This window comes from Salarias fasciatus, chromosome 1 (genome assembly GCF_902148845.1).
Source record: "Salarias fasciatus chromosome 1, fSalaFa1.1, whole genome shotgun sequence".
Taxonomy (NCBI): domain Eukaryota; kingdom Metazoa; phylum Chordata; class Actinopteri; order Blenniiformes; family Blenniidae; genus Salarias; species Salarias fasciatus.
In genome coordinates this window covers 19,248,021-19,261,423 of record NC_043745.1, presented here as the reverse complement: position 1 = coordinate 19,261,423, position 13,403 = coordinate 19,248,021, and the positions used below count along the sequence as shown (strand labels likewise).

General features: G+C 39.7%; 2 protein-coding genes across 3 annotated transcripts; both read right to left on the bottom strand.

Moving 5' to 3' along the window:
- Window positions 1-755: 755 nt before the first annotated feature.
- On the bottom strand, window positions 756-3,475 carry prrg4 (proline rich Gla (G-carboxyglutamic acid) 4 (transmembrane)). Of its 2 annotated transcripts, none has more exons than XM_030092764.1 (7): window positions 3,143-3,475; window positions 2,931-3,047; window positions 2,658-2,821; window positions 2,538-2,565; window positions 2,003-2,141; window positions 992-1,183; window positions 756-889 (listed from the first exon to the last, which is right to left on the bottom strand). In XM_030092764.1, exons 2-7 carry the CDS (start codon window positions 3,031-3,033, stop codon window positions 862-864), a joined length of 654 nt encoding a protein of 217 aa, XP_029948624.1. In that variant the 5' UTR covers window positions 3,034-3,047; window positions 3,143-3,475; the 3' UTR covers window positions 756-861. The 2 variants fall into 2 exon arrangements, with proteins under 2 accessions (XP_029948624.1, XP_029948613.1); XM_030092753.1 differs by having other exon boundaries at window positions 2,931-3,142; window positions 3,247-3,475.
- A 4,949-nt stretch (window positions 3,476-8,424) lies between these two features.
- Window positions 8,425-13,164, bottom strand: eif3m (eukaryotic translation initiation factor 3, subunit M). The gene is made up of 11 exons (XM_030097060.1): window positions 13,027-13,164; window positions 12,353-12,485; window positions 11,939-12,077; window positions 11,531-11,654; window positions 11,291-11,385; window positions 10,987-11,070; window positions 10,801-10,900; window positions 10,277-10,358; window positions 9,742-9,885; window positions 9,258-9,318; window positions 8,425-8,658 (listed from the first exon to the last, which is right to left on the bottom strand). The coding sequence occupies exons 1-11, from the start codon at window positions 13,066-13,068 to the stop codon at window positions 8,535-8,537; spliced, it is 1,128 nt and encodes a 375-aa protein (XP_029952920.1). The 5' UTR covers window positions 13,069-13,164; the 3' UTR covers window positions 8,425-8,534.
- Between the last annotated feature and the right edge of the window lie 239 nt (window positions 13,165-13,403).

Below are 13,403 nucleotides of genomic sequence, written 5' to 3'. Positions count from 1 at the left end.
TAAATCCTGTAAAACTACTTATGTAGAATCTATGAGTCTAAAGGACATCTAAAAAAAAAAAAACATTTGCAATGAGGTTTTTAAAAAGAAGATGATGACATTCGAGCAGTTCATCAGCTGGTGAAATAAATATTTTCTGACAACTTAGCCAAGTAAACATACTCATCTTCTCAAAGATTGTAGTAAAAGGGGAGTATGAAAACACAGTGATCCCAAAATAACAAACACAACCCCTTACAGTATTGGTAAAAGCATTTCCTTCACAGCAATAAATATCATGCAAATTAAAAAAAAAAAAAAAAAAAACCTTTGAATTAACTTTTCTTCCTTCAGAGAAAAAGTCACTGACTACATAAGTGGCATTACAATTAATACTTAATGTGTAATCATCTATGATCTTGATCCTGCTGTCAGTCCAACTACACAGCATCTGAAGCAATTCTTTCTAAAACACACGTGCACATGCACACACAGTATTTCCACAAACTGAGGCTCTCATTTGAACACAAATGGAGCACTGAGGGAAAAAAAAGAAGATTTTCACAGGACTGGAGGTTCAGTAAAGACCATAATCAACCACAAAAAGCCATTCTTGGTACTTTTTGGCAGTAAAAGTTTGAAAAAAAATGGAGGGAGAATGACAAGCTTTAATCATTCAGAAATGGAAACACTTTCACAGATCCAAAAGTAAGTACCTAAATGGTGGAGAAGAGCTTTATCAAAGCAATAAAAAGTAGAAAGAAAGGCACTTTTTAAAAAAATATTCTGATGATAAAAAAAAAGATCATGAAATACAAAAGTGTTGTGTCAGATGTTGGTGGAGAAGTGTCTGTCTGTTTTAAGCTGGCAGACGTCTCAAGGTTACCGAGGAATACTTCCAGATCGTGAGCTAAAACCGAAAACACAAATAATTCAGTACGTTAAATCATGTGTGAATTATTGAATTTTGACATGTGAGTTATGACAGAACTGTAACGGCATATGCTCCTACCCAGGATAGGGAGGAGGTGGGGCATCATGCGGTCCACAGCTCGCTATTGCCTGTTCGTAGGACGGCAGCCCTGGAGGGTCAGCTTCTTCCGACTGGGACGGGCCTCCGGGCGCAGGCTGCAGGGACACTTCCTCCAGCCGTCGCATTATTAAAGTAGCATTACTTCTCCTTCTCCTACGTACTGGAACAGAACTGTGAGAGGAGAGAGGAGGTTTATACATCACTCACTTTTGGCCTCCTTAAGATGTTCAGGTGTTAAAAAGTCAAGTCATCTTCATTGAATGGTTTAAGCCCAATATATGAGATTTTCATTGTGTTATGAGCCATCAAGACCTCTCAAGCCATCTGACTCCTACCTGTGTTCAAAGTCAGTAAAAACATGCAGAAGCTGCTTTTAGATTTTTGGTTTATTTAATCAAGCCTGAAGATCTTCCAATAAACCAATCACTGGTTTGATGTGACAACCTGTTTGACTATGTTCGCTTTTAAATCTGCTGCCATTAATATCCGTTAATGTAAAGCAATTTTAATGGCCTTGTCATTTAAATGTGCTATACGCATAATTTGCCTTGATCACAAAAAATACAGATAATTTGTTCCAGCTTTTCAAATGTGGATATCAGATGCACTGTTCCACAGTAGAATTACAGCAACTCTAGCTTTTACTAAACACAGCAAGCCAATCTAGTAAGGTTAGGTTTTGGGGTAGTGGGGGATGATCTTGAGCCTATATCCCAGTAGTGACTCTGTAAGAAACAATTGAATTAAAAAAAAAAAAAAAACTTTAAAAAAGTGCTTTAGAGCTCTTGAACATGAATATTTCCAAAGTGTACCCATCATGCCAAAAATATTACGGCTGTTAGTTTGATCAACTCTGCCGTTGCAATACACACACATTGTACTTCAGGTGCCATTCACAGGGAGTGGAACTGAAGAACTGGGAGTGTTGGAAGAGATTTGGGAGAGACAAGTCAAAGTCTAAGCTCGGATAATGCAGCCCTTCTGACTCACTTTCCACGGCTCAAGTTGTTCTTGCATTTCCCTTGACAGAAATACCAGACCAGGAGTCCAGCGACTATAAGTGCTACTCCAGAAGTGATGAGCCCCACCAGAAGAGACGTCACATCCACTCGTGATGAATCGTTGCCATCTGTAAATAAACAACAGTGAGTGAACCCGTAGTACTGTGTTTTATGGCAGCAATGAGAGTGAATAGATAGTAAGATAAAAGGGGGTGTTTCCTCTTTTCCAGCTCGTACACAGCCTCTCCGCTGATTTTGTTGTTAATACGCTTTGAAGTGCTCAAAACAAATGAGCAATCACAACTAACTAATGGTAAACAGAGCTGGAGTTTCAAACAAGTGTTTTGGATGTCAACTCAGCATGTCATTTCAATGCTGCTGTGCACTGCTGAACAAGTGGAGCAACAGGTTTCAAAAGCTCATGTTTTTCTGTATCATGAATGACAAAGAAAACATTTAACATGTGAAACTCTTGTGTCTCTCATTAGAGATCCATACAAGGAATATAGGATGCAGTCCCATACCTGATATGTATTTTTTCCAGAATTCATTCTGCAAATACAAAGGGAAAACAATTATGAAGAACTTACAATCAACCCTTTCTTCTTGTGCTTTATGAAGACCGCTGAATGCCATCACTTAACTGTAAGTTGGACATTCTCAAAGACCTCCCTAGCTTCTTCATAATTGCACACTTCTTCATAGCACTCCCTTTCCAGGTTTCCAGGGACGAAAACCTCAAAGTCAAACCGGTTGAACAGCAGGTGGCGACCCAGGAACGAGTTTGCGTCCCCCTCATCTACAAACACTAAAAAAAAGAAAAGAAAAGGAAAAAAACCAAGGCGTACAGGCTGATTAACAAGCCGGAAACTGACAGTAACGTGTTTATTAGTCATTTTTAAAGCGAGACACTTCACCCTCACGCTCCTGTGACTCCTCGGGTTTGGAGAACAGTGTCCTCAGACAAACCAGATCTCCGCGGGTCAGCAGGTGAGACAGTACGAGCAGCCGGAGCAACATGGTCAGGCGCGCACCTGCGCACGGACACCAGAGGTTGGGGGTTCAACGACGGCCCACCCAGCGTCCCAACACTTTCATTTCACCAGCCGCTGAGAGGACTGTACGTTACCTGTGGTAGAAAGTGGCACATAATGGCGGTCAGAGGTCAGTTTCTGAGAAAATGAAAGGCAAGAGAAGAAGGGGCGGCAGGTGCGCGCAGTGCACGCGCCGTACCGGGGCCTCCGCGCCGATAAGATGACTCAGGAGTCCGCGATAGTTCCCGACAGCTGCTTCCTTTCTTTACCGGTACTCCCCCGCAGATTCGCACAGACTCAACATTCAGATGTTTCAGGAAGAAAAAGAAACTCAAAACACTGAGATAGACTCCTCACTTAAACAGTTCAATCAGCCCCAGCAGTGGGAAAAAAAGTGGTTTTGTTTGTTTACTCCCCACATATGAACCTTCGGCTCCTCCTAAACTACCTGCGCAGACTCGACTAATCGATCAAGTTCACCTGGATCACAGCATGAACTGTGAGCTGAAGCAGCGGACGCTAGAGGGCAGCTGGAGCCAGAGAGAGAAGTACCGGACACGGACAGTCAGCTCAAACAGGCAAACAAAAGACCTGAAACCTTTCCAAAATCTTAAAACAAATAAAAAAGAAAACTATAAGAAATTGCACATTTATTTACACAGCACCATTCAGACACAAGGAGTCCTACCCTTAAAGAAATTTTAACTAAATAAAACACATTTGTGAAGTTATAGTAAAAAAAAAAGAAAGAAAAAAAAAGGCTTTGTGGCAGAACTGTAGTATCAAACTAGTAAATCTGAATATGATTTGACATTGACACATTCAAAACAGAAATTGACTTCAGTCACACAAGGACAAGCACTTTCAGGATCTGGTTGTGGAAATATAATCCCTCATGTAAAGTCTGATTGATGAGGTAGTGTGTACAGTTGGGATGGACAACTTTACAAAACATCTTCATCCTTATTGAGGGCCAAGTTGTGTCAGACTTTTCAAATGAAGGAAAGATACTGCCACACTGATGACCTAAAAATATGTTTTCATTCAACACTGTAAATGGATAAAAGAATTGAATACATAAAGGCACCAAAAAAGAAGACATATATTGACGTTAACATGTACACAAGTAGTATACACATATTACACATATATTCACACACACCCTCACACATACACATAATAAAATTCCACATTAATCTCAGGTGTTTGGCAATTGCTGGAGAAATACATAAAATGATCAAAACAACAACAAAAGATGTGCCTTAGAGCAAGGAAGCAGAGGATTAAAATGACATGGTGAATTAATGGAGCAATAAAAGAGTGGAAAAAATGTAAAAAAAAAAAAAAAAAGAATATATCAAAAGAAAGTACCGTGGACAGATTTCATGAAACGGAAAAATAAGCTTTGTGAAATAAAATGAATGAAAAAAATAAGTGGAGTACATAAGTTAAAAGAAAGTTACATTACAAAAAGAGACTCATGGTCAAAAGATTAATTAAAGGATTGATTGAAAAACAAAGGTTTGATTTTGCAGCTGCTCTCAGGTTCTAGGTGAGGCTATTCCAGGAACAACAAGGGAAATCTGAGGGTGAAGAGGACGCACTGTTCCACTATTATTTTTCCTTTTAAATTTCCTGAAGAAATCATAATAAAAAGAAAAAGAGGGAGGAAAAAAGCGCTAGCTTTTTTTCATGGAACCATTCTTTTTTTATTACTGGATTTTCTGTTGACAAATTGCAATCATAAAATAAGCTTTAGCGGAATGTCAAAACAAGCACAAGAAAAGTTATGTGGTCTTTTTATAGCTTGTGGATCTCAACAAAGGTTAATCATTATTTCTCATGTGTAAAAGTTTACAAAATAATGCATTCATGCATAATGAAACCACAAATTTCTCTTTGGAGTGTGACTGAAGATATTGTATGAGTAATGGAGGGAGGCACACGTTGTGGGTAAAGCCCTAACATTGGGTATCATCCTTCCACACCTTGAAAAGCCCCTGTTTTATACAGTCAGCAATTGCTTACAATGCAATATAACACTGTTTTGCACCAGTGACTTTTCCAACTATGGTATCATTTTTGGGACATACCAGGAATCACAGAGTCAGTTTACTCTGTGACCCTTCTAAATGGTCAAATGCTTTACTGTCACTCTACTGTTTTATTCTCTGGGTCTCATTTCATGTTTAAACGCTGGGCAGAAATTCTTTTTGTGACACGGCACTATCTTTTGGCATCGCAGCTCTGCAAAGGTACTAAAACTTGTCTCATAAGATCTCTCCGTAGTTCAACAGTTGGTGATTACACCACCAAGCACCTTGTATGGAAACACACTGACTTAATACCCATCCATCTCCTACGCTGCTTTATCCTGTTCAGGGCTGCAGAGACATTGAGTAATACCTGAGGCATTTTTATAAAGAAGAGGCATCTGTGATAACGCAATTGTTTTTTTTTTTCTTTCTTAAATTTATTCCAGCTCAAACGTTTATTACTATGGCAACCTACAAGACACCACAAACATGACAACATGCAGTTGTGCAGTGAAAGACGATCCGGTGAAAGTGGAACATGTCTCATTATTAGTCCACTATTATCCATAATAGTGTTTATGTTGTACACTCTCCATGTAAATAGATATATCTAACTGAGAGCGTCTGGACCGCTTGGACAGTGTTTATGTAAAACAGAGATAGGACACAACTGAACATTATCTTGCAGCCTACTGGATGGTGCTAATTGAAGAGCAGTGAGAGCTCCTCTCTTCTATTTGGCTTCATGTCTGGACACTGTCAGGCTCTCAGATTTACCCAAAGGAATGTCGATATGAAGAAAAGGGGCGAGGGATATGAGGAAGTCCAGACTATGTCGACTGTGTGACATCAGACAGCATCGCGTCCTTACGCTTTTGTTAAAAACTATAACTTTCAATGATTAATAAGGCTTCATGAGGAAACGACTTAGGTTTTAGGCAAGTGACCAAAAAACGTCTTCTCTCATGTCAACCTGTTTCTTTCAAACAGAGGGCTCATTGTGCGTTGATGACAGTCACATAATACATGATTAAACTCTGATGTTAAACATCTAAATATGTGTATTCAGTCTTACTTCTCTGCTCCAGCAAAGCATCTTTTACCTCCAGCCAGTTCACCTGATTGATGATTTAAAATCAGCTGATTTTAAAATATAAACAATGAAAAACCATGCTTGCTCGAGCAAGTTTTTAAACATATGCTGTTAGTACGTCATATTTAGGGAGCCAACTGGTGCTCAATAGCATCAAATCGAGCTTTACAGGAATCCAATGGGAAAGTCTTCACATTTTCACACTTAGAAATGTGAAAATATGTGCGAGTTTGTTCAGCACAAGACTATGGCACTATAGATTTTTACTTTGTGTCTAAATATTCTGTGAAAATAGTCAGGATCTAATCATTTAATTATCTACAAAGGTGTTAAGGGTCTAGAAAAATGTACCTCTGACTTTAAATATATTACACTCACTATGTAGACTGCTTGATATTGTTGTAGCTTGTAAAAATCAAATGTTGTCACCTTGTGGTGTTCATGGTAGCTCTGTCCAGGAGTAACTAATAACCTGCAAATCAATTCAATCCACATGGTGCCAATCATAACTGCTGTATCATCAAATAACATATTCTGGAGGAACGCAAAAATCCTACGTGATCAAGCATGGCTGACAGAGGAAATAAAAAGTCTCAACACGCAACAGGGTTGGAAACACATATCAAAGAACACATTTTAAAAATGTATATTTGATTCTTCCACGTCATTATTCCTGTTCTCAGAGTATTTTAACAAAAATAAGTGAAACACTGCATGGGCAAATACTTTTATTTCCTAAATGAAATAATCAACTGAACAATAAACGTGCTCTATAGAATCAAGTTACAAAAGTGCTAAACCTGAGCTTTCTTTTTAAGCATTTCATGTAAAACTCAACATGAAAGTAGAGGTGGAAGGAGATGGAGCAGGATGGGTAAAATACAAGAGATAAGACTGACTTAAAATGGTAAGTGCAGTACTAAAGTAAACAACTATCTTGACAATTTATTAACTGGGTTTAATGTGCAAAAAAAAAAAAAAAAAAAAAAAAACAGCCAGTAAATAAGCTCAGCTTACCAGTAAAATGTTTTTTTTTTTTTTTGCACTTAATGCTGCAGAATTGCCTCTGTGACTGCTATTAGAAGGGGTCATGATGCTCAGACAGACCATCTACACCATCTGTAATACTGCTGCTTAAACCCGATGAGACAAATTAGAGGCAGTTAGAAAAAAAAGGAGCTGAGAAAGGACCGCTTTCAGGAAAAACAAGTGTCAGCTGAAAGATGGAAATTAAGATACAGGCACTTTGCAGTCCGCTGAGCCTCGGCTGCATTAGTTTCTATCTGCTCTGCGCTCCACCTTGCGGGTGGCTATGATGAGCTTGTGCTCCTGAGAATGTGTTTTGTGATTTACACCCTCTGATAAGAGCTGGGGATGCTGCTCCCATGTGGGCAAGTGGACCGAAGTGAGCTGTGATATTTAACAGACCTCTGGGAAGACTACAAGAAAGAGAGAGCATTAATGTATAACACTAATGCCAATTTAATGAGTTTAGATATAATTAAGATAAAAATGGTAGAAAAACAACCAAACACATTAAGTGAGTAAACAATGCATTTTACAGCTGTGTGAAGGTTGTTTCAAGCGTGCAGTGTCAGCGGTCTGCACTTTGTCAGATTGTGCTGATATCAGTCCCAGAAAGCGACAACATCAACAAACCCCCCTTTTACACCTTTTTTTTTTTTTCCACCAGGGCCATATATCACATGTATCATTAGATTTCCCATCTCAAAGCTCCGGAGTGGTGCCTGAACACAGAACATCGCGCCGTAGACTCTTGTTTTCTCCACATTTCAGACACATGAAGAGGCCGCGAGTCAAGCTGACTACAGCCGAACACTATCTGCTCACCCAGAAGAAGGCCTCAACTCTGCAGTTGCGGTGAATCAGCTAATGCCGCGAGTGTTGACGTTACAGTAACGCAGCTCTGACCTCGGCAGACGGGGTCATGTCGAGTTCACATTACTGTTCCCACCTCTCATGTGTTTCCAGACAAGTGACCCTCTTGTTGCAGGCCATTTCTCACCCAGAGTCACAGCTCATCTAGTAAACTGACTGGCATGCTGTCCTTAAACTCAAACCAGATGTGGACAGCTGCTGGAGGAAGAGCTCCTATTAAAGTCACCGTATGAAGACAATATAACTAGTGAGGTATTTCTCTGAACATTATTTCACTGTATATTTATCATGCTTTAAATATCATTGAATATTTGATTTAAAAAAAAAAATGAAAGCAAGACAAGTTATCTTCACCGTTTTTTTAAATTTTTTTATTGGGTGAATAAAAATGCTGAGATTTCAGTGTGGGAATCTTGAAGGCCGAAAGTCATGAGTCTACACGGTCAGGTTTAGCAGGAATCAAGCAGAGGGTGACAGAGCTTGCAGGCTGGTCTTGACGGTTGCCAGGTTGGCCTTCCAGGAGCTGAGGCTGTCGTGCAGCTGCTGCCACTGCTGCTTGCCGAAGGTGCGGTACGTGCTGTGGCTGCAAGCGTGGACACACAAACGCAACCATTTCAGACGGGAAAATGATGCACACTTGGGCCATTCGGACAGAAACGATACCAAAAACAACTGATCTACAATCAGCGTTAGGGCAATACGGATAGAAGTTCAACAAGAAAAATCATTGATTTATTTAATGATTAATACTGTTAGTTATATACTAATTACATCTTTCTAGAAATTATTAAAGAAACTCCATCCAGATCAGTGAAGGACAAAACAAAAAGCTCCTCATATTTTTTTTCTCTTTCCAATACACAAACCCTCTACACTGTAGGCCTGGAGTTGTTTTTGTATCAACCTCTTCTCAGTTTTCATTTTAATTTGAAAAAAAAACAGAAACTAAGCAGGTTGAACTACTGCATACACATTTAGGAACACAAGTCACTGTAGCTGTGTGTGTGTGGGGAGTGTGTGTGTGTGTGTGTGTGTGTGTGTGTGTGTGTGTGTGTGTGTGTGTGGGGAGTGTGTAGGAGTGGTCACATTACCAAACGGCTTCTACACACGTAAGCCATCACACACCGGATTACTAACGCTACACTAATAAACCATAACTGACAGTGTAATGGAAGAACTCACCTCACAACAACTTTCCTCTGTGTCTGGTCGATTTTGCAGTACACCATTTTGGTCCGAACGGCTACAAAGAAGAAGCATAACTGATCATCAGAGCGCAGAGAGAAAACTTCATGGGTACCAGACACTGAATTCTGGATACTTTAAGACAGCTTGGACAGACAAAGAGTGGAGACAATACTTCAGAAAAACAATCTGCCATAATTCAGGCTATGAATAAAAAAGACAAGACCAACAAATTTGTGCAACAGATATCAACTTTATGTCTGAATTCTCATGAAAAACAACTGGAAAAACGGGAGGATGAATGATTGGATCACTTCTGAATTAGTCAGAATTACTGTCGACTGCAAGCTGCTCACTTAAAGTTGTGTAATCTAATGTGTGTTTTGGGACTTCCCTTCTATATAGCAAGAGTCCATCTTGATTTTGGTTTTTATTAATTGCCACAGCTGTAAACAGCAAGGAGAGGGTGAAGTGTTTTTACCGTCGATGACAAAAGCCTCGACGTCATCGGCTCCGATCTGCAGCTCCTGTTGCATGGTGTCAAAGGAGATCTCCTTGAATTCCACCGCCATGCCCATGAATGTCAGCAGGCGCATCTTGGCCATGTTCTGCTCGTGAGACAGACCTGGGGAGCAACACGCAGGGATCATTAAGCACAAAGCAGTCACAGTCAATTAGCCTCCGCTCGGGGAGTTTCCCGGTGGTAATTGTTTCTCTGGTCGGGAGCAGGCAGTCAGATAATCTACTCTTGAACACAAACATCAATCCATGTTTGTTTTCAGTGCCCATCCTACACATGCTCTTAATTATAAATAAACGTTAAGTAGTGAGAAAAGGTCGCGATGCTGACACACACATTCCTGGACTTTGTTGACACGCCCCAGGAACTCATGTGTAACACTTGAGTCTTAAGACAGAGAGAACAGAGTTTCACACGATCTCTAGAAACACAATTATGGATTAGTATTTAGTAGTGCATTTAAACATGATTCAAGAAGAATAAGGATAAAACTTACCAAGAGAGTCAATGAAGTCTTTGTTACTCTGGTAGAATTTGACATACGCAGCTAGTTTTGCACTAACAAAGATGGTTAACAGCTGAAAAGAAAGAGGGAGAAATGAAATTATAGGAATGTATAAACACGTTAAATTAATCTGAACTAATAAAACATAATTTTCACTTTGCATTTCATTACAGGAAGCACCAAGTCTGACCAATGAAAGCAGAAGAAACACACCCGGGATGTCAACATTTCATTACATGCACATATTCAGCAGGTAGTTCACAAACAAGTCTGCTACTCTTTCTTAAATCTTCATCAAAATTGTTTTTTTTTTTTTTTATTTGGTTTTGTCTGAAAATGATACTTTTGTCTGTGGTCTTAACAACGCTCACAAAAAAACAAAAAAACAATCAATCATGCCTAATTGAGAAAATATGAATGAAAACATGAACAACACAGATAATCTTAGTCAGTAAAAAAATCTGAAACATAAAATACTTAAACAAGTATACAGTACACTTTCTTTCTGGACTCACATCATGGATAAGCTCTCCCTCGAGGAAGCGAACAGGTTTCAGGGTCAGCAAGTGGTCAAACAGGAAGGTGTTGGGGTCTTTGAGAGCACGAACGATGCATCTAAAAGAGGAAAAACGGCAGCACATGTGACACAGGGAGTGTGTGTCTACACTTAACGACAGACGGAAAAGTATGTAAGAATCTACCTGTGTGCATCGACGCGTGCCTGTGAAGCATTGTCTTCTGTGTAACTCCCCAGCAGCTCCACCATCACTTTTGCTGCAGCCTCACTGCAGAGCAAGAAATGATTTAGTTAAAACAGTAATTAACTTGGAAAATGGAGACAAAGGACAAAAAAAACAAACAAACAAACAAAAAAAACAAAACACTTCTATCGCTCAGTGAACTCCACTCAATAGTAAAACTGTGACAGAACACACAACAAAAATGCATCAAAAATGCTTTGGGAATAAATTTACAAGAGTTGTATCTCTGCTTTGGTTCACTCACCTTTTCTTGCAGTCAACCAGTGCTTCATACACCAGCCTCAAAAGTGTGTGTTTCTTTTCTGTGTTCAAGTTCCAGTCAACGATCCACTTGCGCACCTGATTAGAATGACAAATATATATCACAAGTAAATTATACAGAAAACAATGTGCACGCAGACAGTTAACTTTAATTTCTTCCAATAATTATTGTCAGAAAATGTAACCGATTGATTGGTGAGTCAACAGCAGTAAATACATTCACCTGATCAAGGTCAGTGGGGATGAAGGCAATGGCATTACAGGTGGCAGCCACTTTGATGAGGCTGCAGAAGACCGTGTACCTCACTGGAGTGTTCTCATCCATGCCATGGAACAGGTTACTCAGCCTGTAACATCAAAACATTACAAACGTCAACACTTTAAGAAATTACCTGCTTGCTGTGAAGACCAGCCCCTTGAACACTTTTTTTTTGCCATCTGCAAAAGTGTGCACATGAGTAAAATAGCTGCATCAAGCTTGATTTTGATAAGTGATTTATACTATGATAGACAAGAAGCAGAGCATCACACATTTCACACAGGCTCTGTGATTCATCCGTGTCCCGTTAAAAAATAAAGCTGAGGGATTTGTGTCTGACGGTTTGAAGGGTCCAAAAACCTGCAGACTCACAGCTGCATTCTCAGGGAGGGTCGCTCTCCTTCGCGGAACTTCACCAACTTCTCACAAAGACTTTCAATGAGAGCTTCCTGCTTCTCTGTCTCCAGGATCAGCAGCAGAGACACGATGCTGTTCATCACACTCTCAACATCTGCAGAGAAATATTCATATTGAAGTGAAAATTAAGCTCCATTTTGAGGTTTTTTTTTTTCAATCACAAATATCCAAAAATGCCAAGCAATAAAGTTGGAAAATTCTGACAAAAAATGTAAATTACTGCTCAGGACAGAATTTTTAGAGGCCAAAATTAAAGTTAAAAAGTTTCATTGCTGAACTCAGTGAGAGCTTATTTTTAATATTTTGTTTAAATCTGAGTTTAGAAGAATGTGTGCACTCATCAGAGAGAGACCTTCCACCACCACCTACCTTTATCATCATCTTTAAGGCACACATCACATGCCTCGATGATCTGAGCCAGATCTACATGAAGTCCACCTTCAGCGTTTTCCTCAGAGATATCAGCTCCTTTAGCCTTAATGTAGGCTCTCAGCTCTGAAGCCTGCGGAGTCAGTCACATTGTATCATTTACTGTGGATGAATGAAGTTCAACAACATAGACAGCTCAACAGAAATGAATCGCTATGATTCGTAGCTTTTACTTGAATGGAAAAAAGAATTTCAACTGAAAGCTAGTGGATAGTTACACAAAGAAATTTCCGTAAAGTCACTGTAGTTATATTTGTCTATTACGAAGGCCTGTACATTCACTTGTTTATTTTAGTTACGTGGCTAAACAGATGGCAGTGTGTATAAAACAACCGAAACACAACAATACGTATTTGACAGCCTCTATAAATAAATACATGGCTAACAAGGCCTATTGTCAAATAAAATGTCTATAAAGGCTAAGTTTGACACCGTATTATAGAGAGAGCGTGCTTCTTCCGACATCCAGACAGTAGCTAACAGGCGCATTGTATGTGAACGCGGTTAGCATTTCAGCTAACTAGCATGCTAAGTAATGCTGTTGAACTGTTTCCATTTAATGACTCATCCGCCGACGGGACAAAGTTAACGTGTTTTCTAAGCACACGCTGTACCTGATCTTCTTCTGTGATGTCGATAAAAGCCGGGACGCTCATTTTTGGGTGATTTTGTGAGCCCAGATGATGAAATCCACGCTCTCGCTGCTGAGGAGACCCGGGCGGAAAAGAAACGGCAACATAGCAGGGGACGCACGTGCACTTCCGGGTCACGTTCTTAAAGGCGTATTAGCCTGAATCAAAGGAACAACCGCTTGTGGTACGAGTATCTTCATGATCCATGCTACACAAACTGATTACAATGAAGATGACATCTTACATGTTTTGAAATGTATACCATGTTTCTTCAGTCAGAATTCCAATTTCCTCTTTCCACTTACCCACCTGCGCCCTCCCCCCCATCCCCCACCCTAACCTTTTTTCTTTCTGATCTA

Excerpts from the sequence above, each read along its gene's own strand:
- prrg4 (XM_030092764.1), bottom strand. The coding sequence starts at position 3,033 with ATGTTGCTCCGGCTGCTCGTACTGTCTCACCTGCTGACCCGCGGAGAT. Across the intron at positions 2,566-2,657 it reads TTGAGAATGTCCAACTTACA|AATGAATTCTGGAAAAAATA; the intron begins GTTAAGTGATGG and ends TTGTATTTGCAG. Across the intron at positions 2,142-2,537 it reads CTGGAAAAAATACATATCAG|ATGGCAACGATTCATCACGA; the intron begins GTATGGGACTGC and ends GTTTATTTACAG.
- eif3m (XM_030097060.1), bottom strand. The coding sequence starts at position 13,068 with ATGAGCGTCCCGGCTTTTATCGACATCACAGAAGAAGATCAG. Across the intron at positions 12,078-12,352 it reads CCTTAAAGATGATGATAAAG|ATGTTGAGAGTGTGATGAAC; the intron begins GTAGGTGGTGGT and ends ATTTCTCTGCAG. Across the intron at positions 11,071-11,290 it reads CTGGTTGACTGCAAGAAAAG|TGAGGCTGCAGCAAAAGTGA; the intron begins GTGAGTGAACCA and ends CTTGCTCTGCAG.